The 21739-nt window shown below is 38.9% G+C and overlaps 1 protein-coding gene across 1 annotated transcript in view; it reads right to left on the reverse strand.

Moving 5' to 3' along the window:
* Nucleotides 1-414: 414 nt before the first annotated feature.
* Nucleotides 415-21739, reverse strand: part of LOC105293575 (legumin J-like) — a 24377-nt gene continuing 3052 nt past the window's right edge. Inside the window, exons 3-12 of the mRNA XM_011362324.2 lie at nt 21646-21657; nt 21102-21317; nt 20419-20625; nt 17356-17586; nt 16296-16449; nt 14669-14778; nt 14006-14119; nt 12591-12737; nt 9485-9563; nt 415-632 (exon numbers count right to left, since the gene is read on the reverse strand). Coding sequence (XP_011360626.1) covers nt 610-632; nt 9485-9563; nt 12591-12737; nt 14006-14119; nt 14669-14778; nt 16296-16449; nt 17356-17586; nt 20419-20625; nt 21102-21317; nt 21646-21657 — 1293 coding nt within the window. The 3' untranslated portion in view covers nt 415-609. The remainder of the gene's footprint in view (nt 633-9484; nt 9564-12590; nt 12738-14005; nt 14120-14668; nt 14779-16295; nt 16450-17355; nt 17587-20418; nt 20626-21101; nt 21318-21645; nt 21658-21739) is intronic.

The following is a 21739-nucleotide window of genomic DNA, read 5'->3' on the forward strand; positions in this document are numbered from 1 at the left end:
AAAATAATACCAAGTTCATCTGGAATAATAAAAATACAAGAATAGCTAAGAATCGTAGGAGAAATGAGTACTGAAGTGAGACCTATCCTTCCACATGTTGAAACATATCATTGAGCAAGGCTATTACATAAAGGACAGACAAATCAGGAGAATTTAATGGAGAACCCAGAGGCACAATCAAGACAATATATTTGAAATAAAAATGACATTTCAAATCAGTAGAGGAAAGATGAACTATTCAGTAATGACGTTAGACCACATGCTAACCCTTGGAAAAATAAACTGGGATTCCGTACTTCATATCTCAGTTACCTTTTGCTACAAAACAAGGCAAGCTCCAAACCCTAGGGGCTTAAAAACAACCACCATTTATTCGGTTCACTTTTCTGTGGGTCAGCAATTTGGGCTAGACTCACCAAAGCAGCTCTTCCTCAGGTCTTGGCTGGGCTCATTCATGTGTCTGCTACTGTCAGCTACCAACCACTCAGCTGATATTTTTGGGAACTGTTCTCAGATAATCTCATTCACATCTCTGGAAGTTAGCTTGCTGTCTCCTTGAGTGATGGAGAGCAATAGGGTCACATTAATCTCCTCACCCAGCAGGCTTCTTCACATGGTAACCCTGAAGAGTTCTGAGGGAGTGAACAGAAGGAAGAAGGGTCTCTTAAGGTCTAGTCTTGGAACTGGCACATTGTCACTCCCACTCCGTTCTGTTGGTCAATGGGAGTCTGAAGTCCAGCCCAGACTTAAGATCCCACCTCCTGGTGGGCAGATCCGCGACTGTCATATTGCAGAGAAGGGTGCACACTGAGAAAGGTGGATAATTATAGCCATTTTTGCAACCTATCACACATATTAAACCTATAAACTCTAGATTACATAAAAAGTTCAATGTAATGATAAAATCATAGAAAACTCAGAAGGAAATATAGGTAAGTATTCACATGAGGAGGGGTGAGAGACACACTTTTAAGCAAGTCAACAAAACTAGATCTCTCTTAAAAAAAAAAAAGGTCGACATAGTTGACTACCTAAACATTTAAAACTTTCACATGACCAGAAAAACACCATAAAAGATAAAAAGCAAGTACTATGTGTAATGGTAAGATGCAGTTAATTCCTAAAGAGATTTTATAATTTGACAATTTTTTAAAAAAGAAAAATAGACAAAGGACAATTCATGGAAGTAAAACTCACAAATTATCAATAAAGAGGTAAAAAGATGTTCGTCCTCAGTAGTAATCAAAGATATATAAACTAAAACAATAATACATAATTATTTGCCTATGAGAGTGGCAAAGTTTGGAGAGTTTTTTCGTTTTGTTTTGTTTTTAATGATAACGCAGTGTTATCAAGGGTTTGGAGTAAGGAATTAACACACGGCTGATGAGAGCGTAAATTAGCAGACTCTAGATGGTGTTTGGCAACGGCTGGCAAAAATGTGTTACCTTGAACCCAAATATCTCTGACAATCATTTGTTCTAACGCCTCATTTTGGCAGCTATTTCCTGTCCGACGATCCTGTCCAGAGTTCTCCCTCCTGAGATATCAGTCTGCGACCCCATCTTGGTCCTTCTCCACCATTCGTAGCCTCTCCAAGGCTAGGCGGACCCTGCAAGCTATGCTCCCAGAACCTCAGCTGCTGTGGCTGAGCACGACGCCATTTCTCTGACGTCCTCATAGATGCTGGTCACCGAATGGACCCCAGTGCCGCCCATGAGGGACAAGGGCTGAGCTGTGGAAGCAGCTCGTGCGCAGAATCAGTTCTCACAGTAGGGAATAAATTCTTGCCGTGCCAGCACCCATTCAGGGACTTGCAATTTCAAAGACTTTCTGAGGAAGTTTGCCGTAACTCCAACCAACGCCTGCCCGTTCCCGTCTTTTACAGCAACTCCAGGCCCTGTGGTCTCCCTGCGGCCTCCGCCAGCGGGAGCAAACGGAGCAATACCGTTTCCCGGCATACAGTTCGGGCGGCAGGTCTCGCGAGACTTCCAAGCATTTCCTCCAATTATTCTATATCTAGAAATATTCCTATGCATATCTATATGCAAGAATGGGTGGGGAGGGACATATGAGAGGTGGCAGGATGATTATTGAGGAAGTGACATTTAAGCAAAGTCCTGAAGGTAAGAAGGGGTTAGAAATTTGGCTGGTGTGGTCCATGCAGAAGGCACCACCAGTCAAATGCCCTAATTCAAAAGCATGCCAAGGAAATTTGAGGCTCAGGAAGGAGACTGGTATGACTGGAGTGGAGTGACCTGGAGCAAAAGTAGTAGCGATGAAGCCAGAGATGTTATGAAAGTGACACACGGAGGGGGTGACCATGAAAGAGGAAGTTCATGGAAGGGCGTGTAGCCTGGCTTGAAATGTTGTGGCTTGGGTATGACTTAGAGGAGTGGCTTATGAAGGGGGTGGGAAATGAAGAGTAAAATCTTTTCGCTTTTCTGAGCAAAATAGGGAGCCCCTGGAGTGTTCTAAAGAAAGGATGACGTGATCTGACTTATTTATAGAAAGCATCGCTCTGACTACTTTGTTAAGTATAGACTGAAAGTGGTTTGCAAAGGCGGAAAGAAAACAAAACGGGAGAAATGATAGTGGTTCAGACCAAGGGAGTAGCAGTGGAGGTAGTGCGAACTGGTCAGGTCCAAGATTTGCTGAAAGTGTGGATGGAGAGTGTGAGATAGAGAAGAGACAAGAGTTACTCTGAAGGTTTGGGCTTGAGTAATTGGAAGGAAAGAGGTGCTATTAACCAAGAGGAAAAATGCTCAGGTGGAGTTGATTTGGGAGAGATCAGAAATTCACTTTTGGTCATGTTGAGTCGGAGATGCTAATTAGATAAGCAAGTGAAAATATCATGTAGACAGTTGCATATAAGAGAGTTTTGGGGAGCAGAGTGTCTAATAGATGGGTTTAGGCAGGTGGAGGAGTGAAAGAAAGGATCTCTAGCACCATCAAAAGTTAAGCAGTCATCCAGGAATTATGGAATGTGGATTAGACATGTTTATGGCCTTCTCTATGGGATGGGAGGGAGCTGTGAACTAAAGACAAGCCTAAATGAAAGGAACGGTCTTCACCATAGTACCCGTGTTTGGCCTCACATTGCCACGAGAAGCACTAGCTGAAAGTTGCCAGTGAATTTTTTCCTGAAACAGTATGTACAGCTCTCCAAAGCTGTGTTCTAAAAATGTAGAGAATCAAAAGAAGGTGGCAAGCACATCCTTGGGAAGGTTAAAATTTCTCAAAGAAATTAAAACTTTATGAAGTTACATGCCCTTTAACTCCCTCCTCCACAGTGACATCTGGGTTCTGATTCCCACAAATCATCAAATTTCTAGAGCAGTTTTATCACTGCCACTCTCATACTCTTTATATCAAGAAAGTCAGCTCTTCAGGCCCCAATTTGCTTATCTAGAAAGGGAAGATTGGATTATTCATTGCATTTCAAACTCTTTTCTTTTTGTTGAAGCACGGCAGGGTGAAGGCTGGTAAGGGCCTTGAGCGACTCCGTTTGGCTCATCCCTTCTCCAAGTTCAAACCCTATGGAGGCTACTTGGGGGCCCTGTAGGAAAAAGCTTGGACTTCCTGAACTAGGTGATTTATATGGTCCCTTCCCAGCTCTGAGGGGTCTCTTTTCTCTTTCAGCCTTCCTGAGTATTATAGTACTGTGAGGTCAAGGATGTGGAAGGCAGGAATACAGTGGCACATAGGGGACCTTTGGTGAAGGAAGTGGAGTCACTATAAGTAGGGAGTCTTTAAAACACAGTAACAGACCATTTGGCATTCCAGATGGTCACAGAGATACCACAGCAGGTGACAGAGTAATCTGGTTTATGATACTTAATGGGTGGGTTTTTTCTCTCCTTTGAACAAAGGTACTTTGAAGAAAGACTTCAGATACTAATTCAAATTCATATTAATTTCCTACATGCCTGTTATGGATATGTAACCAATGGCTAGAGCCCCAGCTCTGCATCTAGTTCATCATTCAGATCAAGCTGCCCTTACTAGCATCTGTCCCAAAATAAATTCAAATTTTCCATCCATATTCCATTCAAAGCATGAGTATCCTGTTGCGCTTGACCTTTATGTGTTGGGTTTGGGAAATGCCTGTATATAGAGAATTTTTAATATTTCATGTTCCAAGTAGAAATGGTCTACATGCCGCAAGAAGAGGAGAATGGAGGGGACCCCGCCAAATGAGTCGTTGCCTCTAGAGTGACTTTTCCAGAAAGGCAGCCAATGTCAAGGAATGGAAGAAGGGACTTGCCAAAAGGTTTTACCACTTCCCTTGCCCCACATTCCACCACTCTGAAACCCCTTCCTACAGTCACTGCAAAGTTACAGGAGGGTCTGTATCTCCCTTACCATCTCAAATGACAGCAACCATTGCTCTGTGTCTTCCCACTTTCTCTAAAATCCACTTTCAGCCTAAATTTCTCCCAGGGCTGCCAACGCCAAGGTGCTGGTTGGATGGACATGTTTGGTTTGCGATAAGCTTACACTTGTGATGTATGCACTTTTCTCCATGTATGCTATATTTAAATAAGAGGTTAAAAGTTAAAAACCTAAAGGGTGGTAGCTAAAGATATGGGCTGAAGCTGGCCGTGCTCAGTTAGAAAATTATCCCATAAAAAAGCAAATATTTTATGGAGAAAATTCAAGCTCTCCCATCGGAAGAAGGCTCAAGAGTTCTGCTCCAGCTCTTGACTGAGTTATGGAATTTTAAAACAAAAGCTAAACTCATAGTTTTCCCTTTTCATTTGTGTGTTTCTGACTCTCTCAATCTGCAGCTGTCTGTATATTTAAGAGTTCCTTCCCACACCCAGGCCAGGTGGGATCTCAGTACTATAAACTGGTACACTCATCTCCCACGGCTTATTTCACAAGACAGGAGAAAGTACATTTGAAAGGATGATCCATCCTGGCTGACAGAACAGTTTTCTTATCGGCTTTTACTATATATAACTTCTTATGAACAGAGACAAAATCATCTCCAAGGACGATAATAGAACAGTGCTCATAGTAATTGTTCTGTTTTTCATTTAATTTATTCCTGATGCTACTAACATCTACTGCACACTGTACCCTTAATACCAAAACAAAAACAAATTAAAAACCCTGCCTCTTAATTGCCCAATTTCCTAAAAAGAGATTTAAAAAAAAAAAAAAGTGGTTACTAATTGCTTTGCATTTTTTTTCTGAGTGACAACTTAAAATTTTTAAATCTTTTCATCGACCTGACATCTAAAGTGGGCATTTTCGATGTCTGCTAATGCCTTGCCTAAGTTCTCCCTCACTCCAGCCAAAGTGGTACAATATCCCATTCAACTTGCACATCTCAACTTACTTCCTTTCAGCACAAGATACTCTACACTCTGAACCAAGGAAGAATCTGCATAATAAAATGATTAAGTTGGGCATTACAGAACTAAGAGATGTGAAGGACACCCATTGAGGCCATTCGAAGTTTCTTGTTAATATTTAAAAAAAACAAAAAACAAAATTCAAACACTCTTATCTTGGTGTTTAAACTTTAGGGCCTAGAATGAAGGCTCACCTCAAACAAAATTAGGGAAAAGACATTTTATGAGAATTGTGAAAAATCTTTTAGGGCCAAGGACACTGGAACAGGAATTACCTAAGGGGTTGTGTGTTGCCTTCTCTGGAAATATGAGGGCATAATGTAAACTAATGGCTTTTTTTTTTTCACGTTTGTTGCTATGGCCTCACTAATATAATCTGAATTTTAAAAAAAGAATTATTTTTGAATACTCATCATAAGGGCAGAATTCATCCAGGGAAGAGGTAGGGAGAGAAGAGAAATACAGCATTGAATTAGTAACATTTACATTAAAAATTCTGAGGCCACATCTTATGTTTCTTGTATACCCTAGCTCAAAGCACATAGTAAAAGCATCGTTTTTAAAAATGAGCAAGAACCTCATAAAAACAAACAATGAGTATTATATTATTATATGATTCCACATATATATTAGGGAGATACCTAGAATAGTCAAATTCATAGAGACAGAAAGTAGAGTAGAGGTTACCAGGAGCTGGGGGGAGAGATGAGTAGGCAGTTAGTGTTTTATGGGTACAGACTTTCTGCTTAGGATGATGAAAAAGTTCTAGAGATGGAAGATGGTGATGGCTACACAATAATATGAATGCACTTAATGCCACCAAATTATACTCTTGAAAATGGTTAAAATGGTAAATTTTATGTTATGTATATTTTATCACAATGAAAAAATCTGAATAAAAATTTTAAACTAAAACACAAGCAGCGAGTACTTGACTAGATATGAATATAGTGACCTGAGATCTCAGGAGGCTCTGACCATCCCTACAGAAAGCAGCTGGGACCTGGGCATCCAGCATGTGGGAGGCCCAGCAAAGGAGAAGCAGTGCTCTTGGAGGAACTGCTGATTTGCAGGTAGCATAAGCCACCTCTCCCACTTGAACACGGTGCACTTTCTAGTATATTCTGCTTCATGTAGAGGAATCTCTCATATACCCGAAGACAGTAACCAAAAATACACTACAAGGGAAGGGAGGGTACCTTAAAAGACCTGGACTTTGGTCTCGAATATCTTACTGGCCACTTACCCTTTTGAGTCTCATTTCCCATTTCTGCAAATTAAAACAATGAGACTAAATGATATGTGGCCTCTACCAGCTCCATAATTTCATGGTGCTAAGTCATCCCTTAACTTGTTTTTTCCAAACAGTTCCAACTTCAGTACAATGAAGTAAAGAGTTTCCAGGTCGTTAGCCACCACTGTTCTTTTCTGGGCTTTCCAGTGTCTTCCAGCCTTTTCAGGGAACAGTGATCCAAAGTGGCCATACCAGTTTCATTAAGCTTTGGTGAGTACAGAGAATGGGGGAGACATCACTTGTATCTTCAAATTATAGCACAAAATTGCTGTAGCTTTTTTTTTTTTTTTTGCTTTCTTTCCTTATTAATTTCTTAAGCAATAATATTATACTGCTGAATCACTTTCAACCGTTGAGAAATTAAGGTCATTGGGAATCAAGTTTTATAGTAACAGTAACTATACTCTTTTCCCTAATCAGTTGGGTGATAAAAAGCAGTCTGATTATTCAATAGGAAAGGATGAGAATATGAAAAAAAAAGTTACAACCACCTTCCACTATTTAGAAATAATAAGGAACATTCAGTGGTTTTCTTAAACTGTACTTCCTCTACTCAAATCAAGTCATTCCATTCAGTTATTCAAAGCTGCTATTAAAAGAAAGTTCTTTTTAAAGATTTTTTTAAAAACATTTAATGTACAATTTATATCATCTCGACTGAATCAAATGTGGCCATCTTATACTGTGTGTTTAAAATGGTTAATGTGGGTGCAGTTTTAAAGGAGGATTTCAGTCAAATGTCTGAGTTTTGCCTAAATGATGAGCAGTAAATAATCAGTCTGATTGCAATTTCACTCTTCAGTCTACGGATCTGGTAATAAAGTAAATATACCAAAAAGTCTAAAAGCATTTGATTATTAGTGGACTAAGTTACCCTAGAAAAAAAAATGATAAGAAAGCCAGAAATCAGCATCCCACAGAGGGTAAAAGGACTGAAATTAGAACTAAGTGAAAGTTAAAAACATATCTTCCCATGAAATAATATACCAACAATGTTCCAATTAAATTGTCTCCATTAGAGTTTTATTTTTAAGATTCTTCTTTTTTAAATACGTGGTGGATTGGATTCCTAAGTCACACTTCAAGGATGCATAGAGGGAATCCAATAATGCTTCAAATACATAAAACCATAAGAACAGATTTCATTTAAAACTACAATGGCAAAAAATACACAATGATGTATAAAATCTTTATTAAATGACCACATAGTAATCTGACACAATACTTCCTGATACAAGAAAATGGATTATGAACCATTTTATAATATATTTAAAAATTCCCAAAGTAAAACAAAATTCATAGACAACATCTGTCTGCACACATTGCCGTTTACCTTTTATGACTATTTCCCCTCTATCTGGATATCCTCCTCCCATATACCCTTTGCCCTGTGCTGTTCCCTGCATCTTCTCAACCATGTTCCTCCCCTGGACCCACTCCCTACAAAGTCTCTTCAAAACACCTCCACCAGCACAAAACTCACATTGCTACCAAGCTCTGATCTTGGCTGGCTCTCCCAAAAACGGGTAATAAGGCAAACACACAGTAAGGTGGTTCCAAGAGATAACAGGCCTTTAATGATCTGACTGTGCACATTACGTAGGCAGCTACTTCCCATGCTAAAAGTGAGCCATTCTGACACCTACTGAATTCTGTATTTGTAGTTAACAGAGCTAGAAAGAGATAGAGAAGAGAAAGGAACATACAGGTTCTTTTTAGCCTTAGAACGAATATCTTAAGACATCTAAAAATCCCATTAGGTATCAGGGGAATAACTGATAAGGGATGATGGTCAAAAGCATTAAAAATCAGCTATATTGACCTTAGAATTGTGTATAGGGTAGCCCAGAACTGATGGTGGTACCCAAGCCACATGTGGGGGTACCAAATGTCTGTTAAAATAAATTACAAACAAAAAACAAAGATTAGATATAACCGAATTGTTTTCTACTTAAGACTCCGGCCCCCAGCTCAGAGACCACCAGCCCCTGCCAGCTTCCAAGTGATGACAAGTGGTCCTTGGATCCATATACACAGCCAGCATTGCGTATAGAATAAATAAACCATGTGCTTCTGAAATATAGAGATGGCTATTCCTCAACTTTAAATAGTTGATATGATTAAGAAAATCCAAATACATTCAAAGAAAGTATTGAATTCATAATTAGCTTACCAAGTATTTTCTCAACTAATATACAATAAGTATACAACTACTCACATGAGTTAGGCCTCGAAATTTTGGGCATTAAAAAAACTATTTTCATGCCAACCAAAGGGTTAGGAATCACCGGCTTAGGGTGCCATAATAAAGTCTCCATACAAGGTTCGATGTATCTGGGTTCCAGTGCCTCAATATGTCCACATGTAGGCTGACCTACTTCCTTTCACAGTGACGAATAACAAAAACACATGCTCGGTACTAAGACTTACTGATATGCATGAAAATAATGGATTTTCATTTGGAGTAATAAATTTGAAGTAACAAAGGGAAAAATAAACAAATATATACACATATACTAAAATCCATACCCAAATATAATCATTGAATTTATAAGATCGCCTCCATAGATCTACTAATCTACACAGAGTGTACTAAATGTCCTCTTAGCATGAACTGCCCACAGTCACTATTGGCTAAATGAGCCCATAGTGCTGCTTAGCTTTCGCCTGTCCATGCTGTGAAGAGCTAGCTCCAGGTTCATTAGCCAAGTTCATTTAAAACAATAATAACAAATGAAGAAGGAAGAACAAATATGAACTCATCAGCAAATCTAAGGCAGGTTGATTGCCTGGTCCTCCTTGAATTTGGGGATCTTCTTAAACTCACTTTGTTTCTTGAAGAAAAGCTGGGCCAGAATATGGTCTGCTGTGGCCTGGAGGTAATCATCCATGTCAAGGGTTTGCAGCTGACGATGGAAACCAAAAGATGTATCAGTAACTACTCAGGTTCCTACAAAGACCTTACAGCCATTGAGGCACTTACAAAACCACAGAGTGAGTACTTGGCTGTTTAACTTTGCACAGCTATGAATTCCTGTGAATGGTCACGCTGTGTGCCTGTTCTTCCCTTGCCTGGGGAGCTCACCTTTTAAACTATGAGAATAAGGAAAGTCTGACTGATGGCTAGATGTGCTGGGGCATCTGAAACTTCCTTTAGAAAGGATCCCCATCCTACTGAAAAAAGAGTTCTCTTTGATGAGGGAACAGGGCTCTCTGTCTTCCTGTGAGCAGGGACTAGTGACAAAACAGCTTCTCAGAACACCATGCCCAGGGGCACATGATGGAGGCAAATCTCACTGCCTGGTAAGTGGTCCTCTTGCTCCAAAGCCAGAGACTGACCTCTCTGCTGAGTCAATAACTTCTGCCTCTCTGGCCTGACCATCCAGCCAGGTGGGAGTGACTATCTGTCCTTGTCCACTCTTCCTACCACTGTCTTTATCTCTCTCCCTCTCTTTCTTTCTCTGACGCCACCTCTTTCCCAGTAGGCTCCCTCAATTTCTGCATTGGTGTGTTTCTCTATGTATCTCTCTCACTATGTGTTTCTGCCTCTCTCTATGTCTGTGTGTGTGTCTCTGTGTGTGTGTGCACGCGCGCACGTGCTTATTTGTCTCTGAATCTCTCTCTTTTGTTTATGTGTGTGGCCCCTATGTCTGTCTGTCCCTGTGCATGTGTATGTGTGTGTGTCTTTCTGTGTCCTTCTGTGCACAGGACTGCCTGTCTGTGTGTATGTATGTATGTGCCTGTGTGTCTCTCCTTCTCTGTGTCTCTGCTTCTGTCTCTCCATGAGTGTCTATCCCTCTTTGTCTGTATGTCTCTGTGTCTCCTTCTATTTGTGTGTCTCTGTGTTGTATGTTTCCCTTTGTAGATCTCTCTCCCTCTCTCTGTGTCTGCTTCTCTGCATGTCTTTATTTCTGTGTCTGTCTCTAAGCATGTATTTTTCTCTCTATGCATCTCTCTTTGTATCCATCTGTGTGTGTCTCTGGGCATGTATGTCTCTCTCTCTGGGTCTCTGTCTCTTATTCTGTGTTTCTCTCCGGGCATGTGTTCACCTCTGCCTCTATCTTTATACCCCTTATGCAAAACATATCCGCACTAGAAACGTTTCCTACTCTGAGAGAGTAGTGGGGGACTATCCCCTCTCAAGTGGGATATCAGATAATCCGGAAGGTAGGGGCAGAGGTAAAAAAAAAATTCCTCCTACCTAAAACTCTGATTCATTTCTTTCTTCCCTGTTGTGGATCACTCTCTTAAATTGTTTTGTGGGGTTTTTTTCCATTTAAGAAAAGAACTTCCTATTTCTATTCTTTTTTTAAAAGATTTATACTCTTTAATTTTTGGCTTGTATTTAATGGGTGTCAATTGTTATTTTTATCCTTCTTTCATATTTTAAGTTTTAATTTGTTGGTATTAGCCTTTCATGTCACATTAACTCTTATTTATTTTATCCTTCATATTTATTTAATTCTTAAGTGTTTACCTTTGGAGTACTTTTACACTTACATAAAATTTATATTGTGCTTATTTTTAAAATTCTCTTTTCTTATTCTTAACTTTTTAAACTCTAACTTGCTATTTATAACTTGAGGGTTTTTTTCTTTTTCCTATTTATATTTTACTTGAGTTGATTTTGCACCATGATTTATCCATATAACGGCTGTAGAGAATGGTGAAGGGGTGGCAGTATCAGGGAGACCCACACCAAAAGTAAGGAACACTGGGCTCCTTCTCCCCGCAACCCAACGAAGTCTACAGCTAGCTATCAACTCCATCTCTTCCTCACCTAGCTCTCCACAAACCTCATCCAGGTACCCCCAGGAAGACTGAGAGACCCAGCAAGGAAAATGCTGGAATTTTCCAACCTCCCACAAAGAAGATAGGTATCATCATAGGAAATGAGCATGACAGAACCTCTCTCCAGGGGTGAATCCTACCTGTGATGACACTGCCAAATTCATGCCTCACTCTCCCCTGGAGATCTTACTGGGCCTCACTCATAAGAAGAACCATGGCCAAGAGAAACATCTGTCAGTTCCTGGATTTGCCTCAGAGGGGCCCAGTCAGACTGTTATCATTCTCACTGCTACAAGTCTCAGAAGGGAACCTAGCCCTAAGGATTTTTAAAAACCTAAACTCCACTGTTTATTCCTGTTCCGCAAACACATTATTGCATCTAATTAAATCACCTTGGGTGAATTTTTAAAAGCAAATAATTATTTAACACAGTAAGTAATTCTCCCTAATTTATGTATTAATGTATTATGTATTGTTATAATAAAGATCGTCTTATATCAGATTTGCTTAAAAATGATAGGAAAAAATACTACTCCTACATAGTAGCATTGTTCAATCATGCTCGATGTTACTTCACTATTCTTAAAGTTTCTTTTCATACCCAAGAGCCTCTATTTCTCTGTCTCTCTCCACCAAGAAAATTCTGGAAGAATAAACTGGGCATGCTCAGTTCAGCTCCTCCCTCTTTGGGAGCTGGCAAAGCTTCAAAGAGCATGCTCTGTTTCCTTATGCCATAAGGTGTATAAGGGCCTGCCTCAGCTTGGGAAGGCCAATCCAATTTTGGGGATTGATATGAGGAAACCTACTTGCCCACAGGTATTAGTTACATTTTCTAAAATCTGCTTTCTTAGTAATGAGAATGACTTCACGGATCTCTATATACTACTCTTTGCCATTTTTTCTCAGTTGGTTCAGAACTCGAGGAATTAAGAGGGAATGTGATATATTGGATCCTTTTATAACCAAATGAAAAGATTACTTGATTCTCCTTCTCTTCGCACATTGGTTCTGCCAATTCATTCATTTATTCGTTCATTCAACACATATTTACTGAAGGCTCCTATGATCCAGAAATATTGGTTAGCAGAGTACTCTGCACATCATGGCACTCCGCAATCTCTCTTAAGTGCGCTTATTCTCACCTGGTCTCCAGTGCTGAAGGCAAGAATGAAGAGCAAATCCTCATCACATGCACTCTTAATGTAATGCTGCGTTCCAATGGGAAAAAATACCACATCTCCAATGTGAATGTCGAACTCTGTGGTTCCCTGAGTATTAATAATGCCCACCTAAAGAAGAAAAAAATCTTGAAGTTAAGCAAATAAAATCAAATATTCATTAAGGATAAATATTAATAGTGAAGAACAGAAGAATAAAAGCACATGGTTATAAAGGAAATTCTTAGTGAGGGTAAATAGCAGAAGATAGAGGCCGTCCTTCACATAAAAGCTCCTGTTTCTGAGGCACAGTCCCACAAAAATCAAAAGGTACTCTAAGTAAATGTACCTCAAAATGCCATTAGCGAGTTCAGTAATGCAGAACATGATACAAAAAGAACCTCAATCACTATGTTCTAATTAAGGGTTATAAATTACCCTTAGGTAAGTATCTTAGTAGGCAAAGGACTTAAAATTCAATGTTTTACTACTCCCATGCCTTCCTTTCTATGTATTTGGGAAAATTCAGCCTTCTATGAGAGCAGCATCCTAACAGTCTTCCCTAAAAATGTTAGAGACTAAATGTGCACACAAATGCACACATGTGAGCACGCAAGCACACCAAAAATAAAATCTGATCCTTGAAATACAATTTGTGAAAAATTACAATGTCCTTTTCCAATTTACTGAAGCCTTCACCTCAAAAAACATAAAACAAAACTTTTGCTATCGATGATGTAATAGGTGAGTTTCAGTCTGGTTTGGTTCTGTCAAGATTGAGACAGGTATAGGCTAGAGAAGCCCATTTTACCTGTGTATACCATTATAGATTTCCCCAAGGGGGCCCCATGAAAATCCAGAACCAATGTCAAATCACTATAGCAACATGTAACTCAGTTCTGCTTTTATTACGTTAACCATATAATTGATCATCCAAACCAGGACTCTCTGAAGAGTCAAAGTGGGCACTGTTAATAGTCGAGAGGATTCAGGATAAACTGGGATATATGGCCAGTCTACTGATGCTTGACATCTCTCCACCCACCCCAACTCACATTACACTGAGAGGCAAACAGTGATTTCGCATTCTCCATAGGGCAGCACCTTAAACCCTTGCATTACCTGAGGATGCAAAACTCTGAAAATGTAAGCAGGTGTTCCAGACCTTTCACCATAAGTGATAACTCTTTATTACTTCTGAAATGTTTTTAGCCTCTTTTCACACTAAGATCAATCTTGAAAGCTACCTAGCAGGGTGTCTTCTGGAAACTGCCCAGAAAGCCATTAGCACCAAGTCCTCTTATGTTACCAACAACTGAACCAAGATGAAGAAATACTTTCCCTTTGCTTCTTTCTGCAATAAAAAGAGAAGTTCAAAAAACTGTTCACAGAAAAATTACCTTTGCACATCCACTTATTACGTATCCCATTTCATTCGCATTAAAATGGAAATGTGGCTGTCGTAATCCATTGTTGTATATTTTGAGTGTACTCAAAGCAAGGGTATTTTGATGCTTGAAAAAGAAAAACATGAAATACAGTTATTTGGCCAACATCCTATTCAGCAACTTAACAATTCATTTAATCATAACTAATATTTATGTAGTCCTAAGACATGCAGTTTCTATGTACTTTACATTTATTATGTCGCTTGTTTCTTATAACAACCTTATAAGGTTGGTAGTATTATTCTCCCCACTTTACAGGTGCTGAAATTAAAATCTAGGTTGGTTGAGTAATGTACCTAGGATCACACAGTGGCAGAACTGGGATTCTGAATCAGGGAATTTGACACCACAGCTGTGCTTTTAGTCATTATGCATTTAAAACAAATAAAAAGAAAAGACTCACAAGTATCCAGTCTTTTCATTAATGTAGCCATCCATGCCAAAAAATTTCGTTCCCAAATCCACACCGAAGCCTCAATTAATAGTTTACATTAACCAAATCGACAAATGTTTGATTTGATGTTTTCTTTTTATCCAAAAGAAGGTTAAATCCTATCTAAATCTCATATTTCATCCACCTTAATAATCATCAAAACATTATTTTTTCTCAATCACCTGATTCAGGAATGTACTAAAAATTTTTTCATTTTTGCTTAGTTCACTTCCATTTTTCCAATATTGTGCCAGTTGTATTATTCCTCCTGGAAATCGATATTCTTTTGAACCTGAGTCAGATAAAGTTTGAAAAACAAAATAAGATAAAATACTTCAAAATGGTACTGCAAAAGGAAAGTCAAATATAGTCCCTGTGAGGGACACAGCTCTTCTAGTCACAAAAACTTATGTGGTGGGAACTGCTAACGCCAGATCCTATGTGCCCCCAAGATACTGACCTGATGTGGTTAGATATATCCAACCTTCCAAGCTCTCCTGAAATTTCCAACACAGGGTAGCCTCTCTAAAATAGACTGTTCAATCAGGAGGCCTGGCTAGACAACTTGAGAGTCGTCCTAAATACCCATCTCTACCCCACGCTTCAAGTCAGCCCGACCTCTTTAGATCCTCTCTGTTTCACAACAGTTCTCTCTCACACACAACTGTCATAGTGCAGGCCACCACCACCCCTATTTGAGGGACTCCGAGAGCCCGTGACTCAATATTCCTTCCTCTCATTTGGCCCCTTCCAATCCATTCTCCACAGTTCAGCAGGATTGGTCACCACTTCAAAAAGCAAAACTAACACTAACTCAGAAAGATCTCTGCACCCCCATGTTCATTGCAGCATTATTTACAATAGCCAAGATATGGAAGCAATCTAAATGTCCATCAACAAATAAATGGATAAAGAAAATGTGGGGTAACATATATACAATGGAACATTATTCAGCCATAAAAAAGAATGAACTCTTGCCAGTTGTGACGACATGAATGAAATTTGAGAGCATTATGCTAAGTGAAAGAAGTCAGACAGAGATAGACAAATACTATATGATCTCATCTAAATGTGGAATCTAAAACAAAAAAGAAAAGCTCATAGATATAGAGAACAGATTGGTGGTTGCCAGAGGTTGGGGGTAAGGATGGGCAAAATGGGTAAAAGGAGTCAAAATGTACAAACTTCTAGTTATAACATAAATAGATGATGGGAATATAATGTACAGTATGGCAACTACAGTTAATAATATTGTATTGCATATTTGAAAGTTGCTGAGAGAGTAGATCTTAAAAGTTCTCAGTATAAGAAAAAAAGTTCTGTATACATGGTGATAATGTTAACTGACTTATTGTGATGATCATTTTGTAATATACATAAATATTGAATCATTATGTGTGCACCTAAAACTCATATAATGTATGTCAATTATATCTCAAATAAACAAACTACCTAATTGTATCACTCTTTTGTTTAAAACTCCTTAATTGTCCCTCTTGTCCAATAAGATAAAGTATAAACTCATTTGCATAAAACCTGCATAATTGGACTCCTCTTCTCTCACCAGCCTCTTCTCCTACAATCCCCCCCTCCAACCCCCACACATAACCTAACACTGAAATCTTTTGCCACATTCTCTTTTGCCTCTAGGCCTTTTCTTACATTTCCTACCTACTCTGTTGAGAAACTCTGTTCAAACTTCTCTTGACTGTGATCCACTGTCGAAAATAACACCTCAATCCAATACACCTATATAATCACATATATAAATACTTAACTAAAAAGGCTTCACAAAATAACAAACAATACCTTTAAGGTCATAAAAGTATCTCCATACAAGGTTGTCTGGAGACTGTGTATAACTAGCATTTGTAACCAGTTCTGCCAAGTTGTGAGGAAGGTTGACTCCCTGATCTTCTTTTTGTTTATGGAATGTTCTAATGAAATTAATTCCGCCTTCCGGCTGAAACACATAAGAAACCACATATGATATTTGTGAAACATTCTACAAATTTTAGCAATAGAATAGTCGGTGTCAAGGATAGGGTAGTATCAGCATCAGTGTGGTTTTCAGTGGCCCAGTCAAAAGTGCTGAACTCGATTAGCTTAAGACTTGTGATATTTATGAAAATCCTCTAAGTTTTCGATGTATTTTGGTTCTAAATGTGTTGATGTTCTATGGTCAATAAAAACTTCTACAAAAACATACATTGGTTTCCATGTTTATCTATACTCTCCCTAAGACCCATTTCTTCTACTTTTCTCTATAAAATTAGACCAGGATCTGCTGCAAAATAGATCATAAAACCTAACTAGATAGATTTCTAAATTTACCACGGAACCACTTCCAATAGCCAATCATGGGCCATCATTAGTTCTTCTGATCACCTATTTACATTGTCACATCTACATCTGACCCCTCTGCACCCAGCATTATCAGCAATATTTATATCATTGGAGGGCCAATGATATAAAATATATGAAGAGACCAAAAGTAGCTGTTGTTCAGAAAAAGTGTGGGATCCTCTGCATTAGATTAAGAAAAAACAATTACATTATCTGTAGCAAACTTCTCCCTGTACTAGCTTATGGCTTTTCAGAAATAAAAATTATAGCAATTTGTATTAACTATATCATAACCTTTCTATCAAATTCATATAGTTTCCTATAAAAGTCCTTCATAAAGGAAAACATAAAACAAACGATCTCTATGAGTTTTATATCCTTAGGAAAAACACAAGGTTTGTTTCTGAGTCCATTATCCAACTATTACCCTACTGACTGCTGTCCCAGAAACATGAATTCCCATGCTTTCTTTGCGCCTAAGCAATGCATACTCTCATGGTGGGATTCAGTTTTCAGTACAGACCTTAAGTGACCTGGAAGCGATGTCCTCAGGTGTAGAAAAAAATGCATCATCAACATCCAGGGTCTGAAGTTCATCATGTGTGGAAAAGAAGAGCAAGAAAAAGCAGTCTTCATTCCCCACGTTCTTTATCCAGTGTAGTGTATTTTTAGGGAAGAAGATCACTTGGCCAGCTGTAACATTGTATGTGGTAACTACGTGACCATCATCAACCACCCCAATCCATGCTGTCCCCTGAAACATAAACAGAAAAGCATATCCAATCACTTTAGAGCAATGTTTCTCAACCTTTTTAATTACCTCCCTTCCAAGGTACCATTTTAGACTTTTTTTTTCTTATCACCACCCTAAGAAATTTTAACACTACAAAAGTACTGTATGTGTACACATACTGCTTATGTACTATATATATATGTCTATGCTTTTCTCATAAAAAGAGAAAGTTTCTTTTTTTGCCTTCCAAGAACCAGTTTTTGCCCCCTTGAACAGACTGCAGGCACCTGTGTGTGTTTATATGTGGCTGCACAGACATGTGTTTTTGTGTATGCATACAGATGTGCATGTATTCTCCAGATAAGAAAATGCCTGCATACAATCTTAACAATAATAGCACTTAGTACTTTTACTGTGTGTCCAGATATTCTTCTAAGTACTTTACCTAATTAACACAATTATTCCCTACACCAATCCTATGAAGCAAGTATCATCATTGTCATTTTACAGATGAGAAAACTAAGTTCAGAGAGGATATATAATTTTCCCAGGGTTACTCAGCTAGTCAATGGGGTTTGAACCTAAAAGTCTAGCTCCAAAGTCTACACTTTTAAAAAAAATTGTAGTTAAGAACACTTAAAAGGAGATCTACCTTCTTAACAAATGTTTAAGTGTACAATCCAGTATTATTAATCATAGATACAATGTTGTATAGCAGATCTCTAAAACTTAATTATCTAGTCGAATTACCTAGTTTAAATTATTTAATCAAATTCTCTAGAAACAGGGAGTAGAATGGTGGCTGCCAGGGACCGGGGGCAGTTTACACTTTTAGACCATACTGCACCATACTTTGATTCTGCTGATACAGAATGGTATCCTTTCTCTTGGTCTCTAATCTATTCCTTAGTATTACCCTGTGAAGTAGGTAAAGAAAATACCATTATTTCTGTTTTACAAGAGACTCATGGTCACATGGTGGAACATCGACAAGGGCGGATGAAAAAACAAGTCTTTGTTCTGCCTACACAGACAACATGCACAATTCATATCCAGGTGGGTATTAAAGATGAAGGGGGAAAGTGGACCTCTCAGCAGCTCTCTCCAAGTCTACATGTGGGGAACAGCAGAAATATGCATCTACCCATATCAGGGCATCAACTGCTCTAGAGCAGAGATAGCACAGTAGCCAATAGGTACATTCACTGCAGAGCCATACATGCTGGTCACCCCGGCTGCCCTGCTCCTCTCAGGGACCCTCCTTCCAAAGCTTCATGAAGACACACAAGCAAAAGCAATCTCCGCCGGTGAGTGCGCAGTAAGGGGATTTCCTTCACACCTTATTGGCTAGTTCCTTACCCTGATAATGAGAACAAATGATCCCAGAATTCTCAGATCTAGAGAATATTCTAGCCCACATTATTTCTTGTAGTTGGATTATTTTGTATGTTTTTAATTAAAATATAATAGACATATAACATTATATTAGTTTCAGGTGTACAATATAAAGATTCAATATTCGCATATATTGTGAAATGATCACCACAATAAGTTCAGTTAGCATCCAGCACCACACAGTTATAATTTTTTTTCCTGTGATGAGAACTTTTAAGATCTACTCTCTCAGTAACTTTCAAATAAACAATACGGTACTGTTAACTCTAGTCACCATGTTGTAAAATAAATAGGTCATCCCCCTGACCAATGTTTATTTTGGAAGTGGTCGTCTGGACCTTCTGACTACCTTCTAGTCCCCATTTAGAAGCTCAGATTATAAACTCTCTCTGGACTCCTGAGCTGAGCTAGATCCTAGGCCTGCTACCCACTGGAACATGCTCCAGACTAAGTTCCCTGGCTCGAAGTTCGTTTTTTAGGGGGTCCCCTCCAGGAAAGTTCACTTAATTGCCTTTCCTTCTGCCTACTGCTCTGCCACTACTTAGCCAGAGCTATGAGAACTAGCCTTTTGAAGATTATTCTTTTACATATTTTATACACATGGAAAAAGAAAAAAGTCAAAAAAACATGGACTTTGTCCCGGTCTAGCCAAGAACTACAGTTCGTCTTTAGAAAAGTCACTTAATCTTTCTGAGCTTCTATTCTCTCATGAGAAATAAGAAGGATTTTGTCTCATATAGATGAAACTCTCACCTCTCTTCCTGTTGTTAATCCTAAAATTGAGTAAATCGTCAAGAATGAAAAAGGAGTTTAATTAACAACAACAGAAATATGTCACATAAAATTGGCTGACCTATTAACAAAATCACCACAGTAAGACCAAACTCTGAAAGTTCTGTGAGGTTTAGTCACTGTTGCTTCCCTCAGTATCTGAAATACAGAAGGTGACCAATAAATACTTTGTAGAATTCATGAATTATTTGAAATTCAAGTAAGTATACTCATTTCACCTCCAGCTCTCTCTTTCACTTGACTTCCAGAAAATTCTGAAAGGTCCGAACCAAAAAGGGCATCCAATTGGACTGATCTTAGGGACTCCCAGCTGAACATCTGCAAACTAGTTTGTTATTCTGGTCTCTGCTTTTTCCCTTAGAGGAAAGCTGTCATCTCTTTGATCATTAGATCAGAGCCACCAGTTTCAGCTTTGGCTCAAGGGATGAAAGAGCAGTCTTATTTAACAAGAGTATGAAAAATAATTTCATACTGAAGAAAGAAGTTCAAAGCGATGCCAAGAATAATTAAAACAAACAGGTTAATGCTTCAAAGTACAGCTAACTAATCTAACTACATAGACTAGATGTTGTCTATCACTTAAGTAGGTTTCGCGACAACTAAAATAATAGCCTAAGGACACACCGGCATAAATGCTTAAGTGCAGAATGGGCAAACTGGTTATACCTGTACCAGATAGCCGTGTTCATTAGCATTGAAGTGCCAGTGAGGGGCCCGGAGGCCATTGCTTTTTATTCTCAGGGTCCCCAGAGTCATCTGCGATCTCTGACTATTCAGGCTCCTGCCAAAGGCCTCTTCTTCAATGCTGAGATAGTCTTTGATATTGTTCCTGTATCGGGCCCACTGGATCGCACCACCAGGAAACTCAAACACCTGAAAAGTCATAAGCAAGCAGCCGTCAGCATGGAGGCCAGAGGAAGGCAAAATAGAAAAGCCAGTGGTGGCGAGATGACTAATAGAGTTCCAAAAAAGAAAAGGAAGAATAGGTCTGCAAGACTCAAAAAATGACAACAGTGGTATACACAGTGAGCGCTACCAGTCTAGTCCCTGTCTCACGTAAAAATGAACACCTGTCCTGACAAGAGACTAGAGGGCTTTCCCTTTATCCACCTGCAATTCTCCCCTCCAGCCACACACAGAACTATCTGCTACAGAAAATTTCTGCCTCGGGCCAATATCGATCCAACTTTCCCTCTTCTCTGTCCCTCACCTCCCTTCATCCATGTAGCCCACAGCTGGTTCCTTCCGATGAAGAGCGAGCAAAGCTTAGTGAAAAGAGAATGGAAACCTTGTTTTGAAATCGATGTTTTAGAATAGATGATGCTTGTCTTAATCTATTTGATTCATACCTTAGATTTAGGTAAATGATTAAGAAACTGGAATTTTGGATCAACAGCTTTTTGCAATATCGCAATTGTAGTTGCTCGCAGCTCAGGCTCTGAATGGAGCTGAGTGTTGTTGATATAAACCAAGGAGAGAATCAGTACTCCTACTGCTGTGGTAACGGTGCAGGCCAAGAGACACGCCAGGAAAACACTCAGCAATGACCACTGCCTCTTCTCTTCCTGGGAGAAATTATGAAGCCGTTATTATCTATTCCTGATGCATTAATAATATTGCCTCTTTTCTCAATTTGGTTTATTTTCTCTTTTATTTAAAAAAATATATATTTGCAGGATAAATATACTCAGTAAAATAATACACGTGCAAATATGAGTGTAAATAAATACACACACCACACTCCCTCCCATATCCCTTGCTGACATTCAAATAAACAAGAATAAAAATAAACAGATGAAGAGCCAGGGCACATAATATGTTACTAGGAAATTAAGTAGCCAGTTAAGTTTGTATATAAAATGCATTCCAATTCGGTCAATTAGCCCCATTTACCAGTTTCTTCACCTGAAAATTAAAGAGGTTATAAAGAGTATTTTCCAAGAATTTTTTTCACTCCAGAATGTACATATACACGTACAGGTACATG

This window comes from Pteropus vampyrus, unplaced genomic scaffold (genome assembly GCF_000151845.1).
Source record: "Pteropus vampyrus isolate Shadow unplaced genomic scaffold, Pvam_2.0 Scaffold3, whole genome shotgun sequence".
In the NCBI taxonomy this organism is placed as follows: Eukaryota; Metazoa; Chordata; class Mammalia; order Chiroptera; family Pteropodidae; genus Pteropus; species Pteropus vampyrus.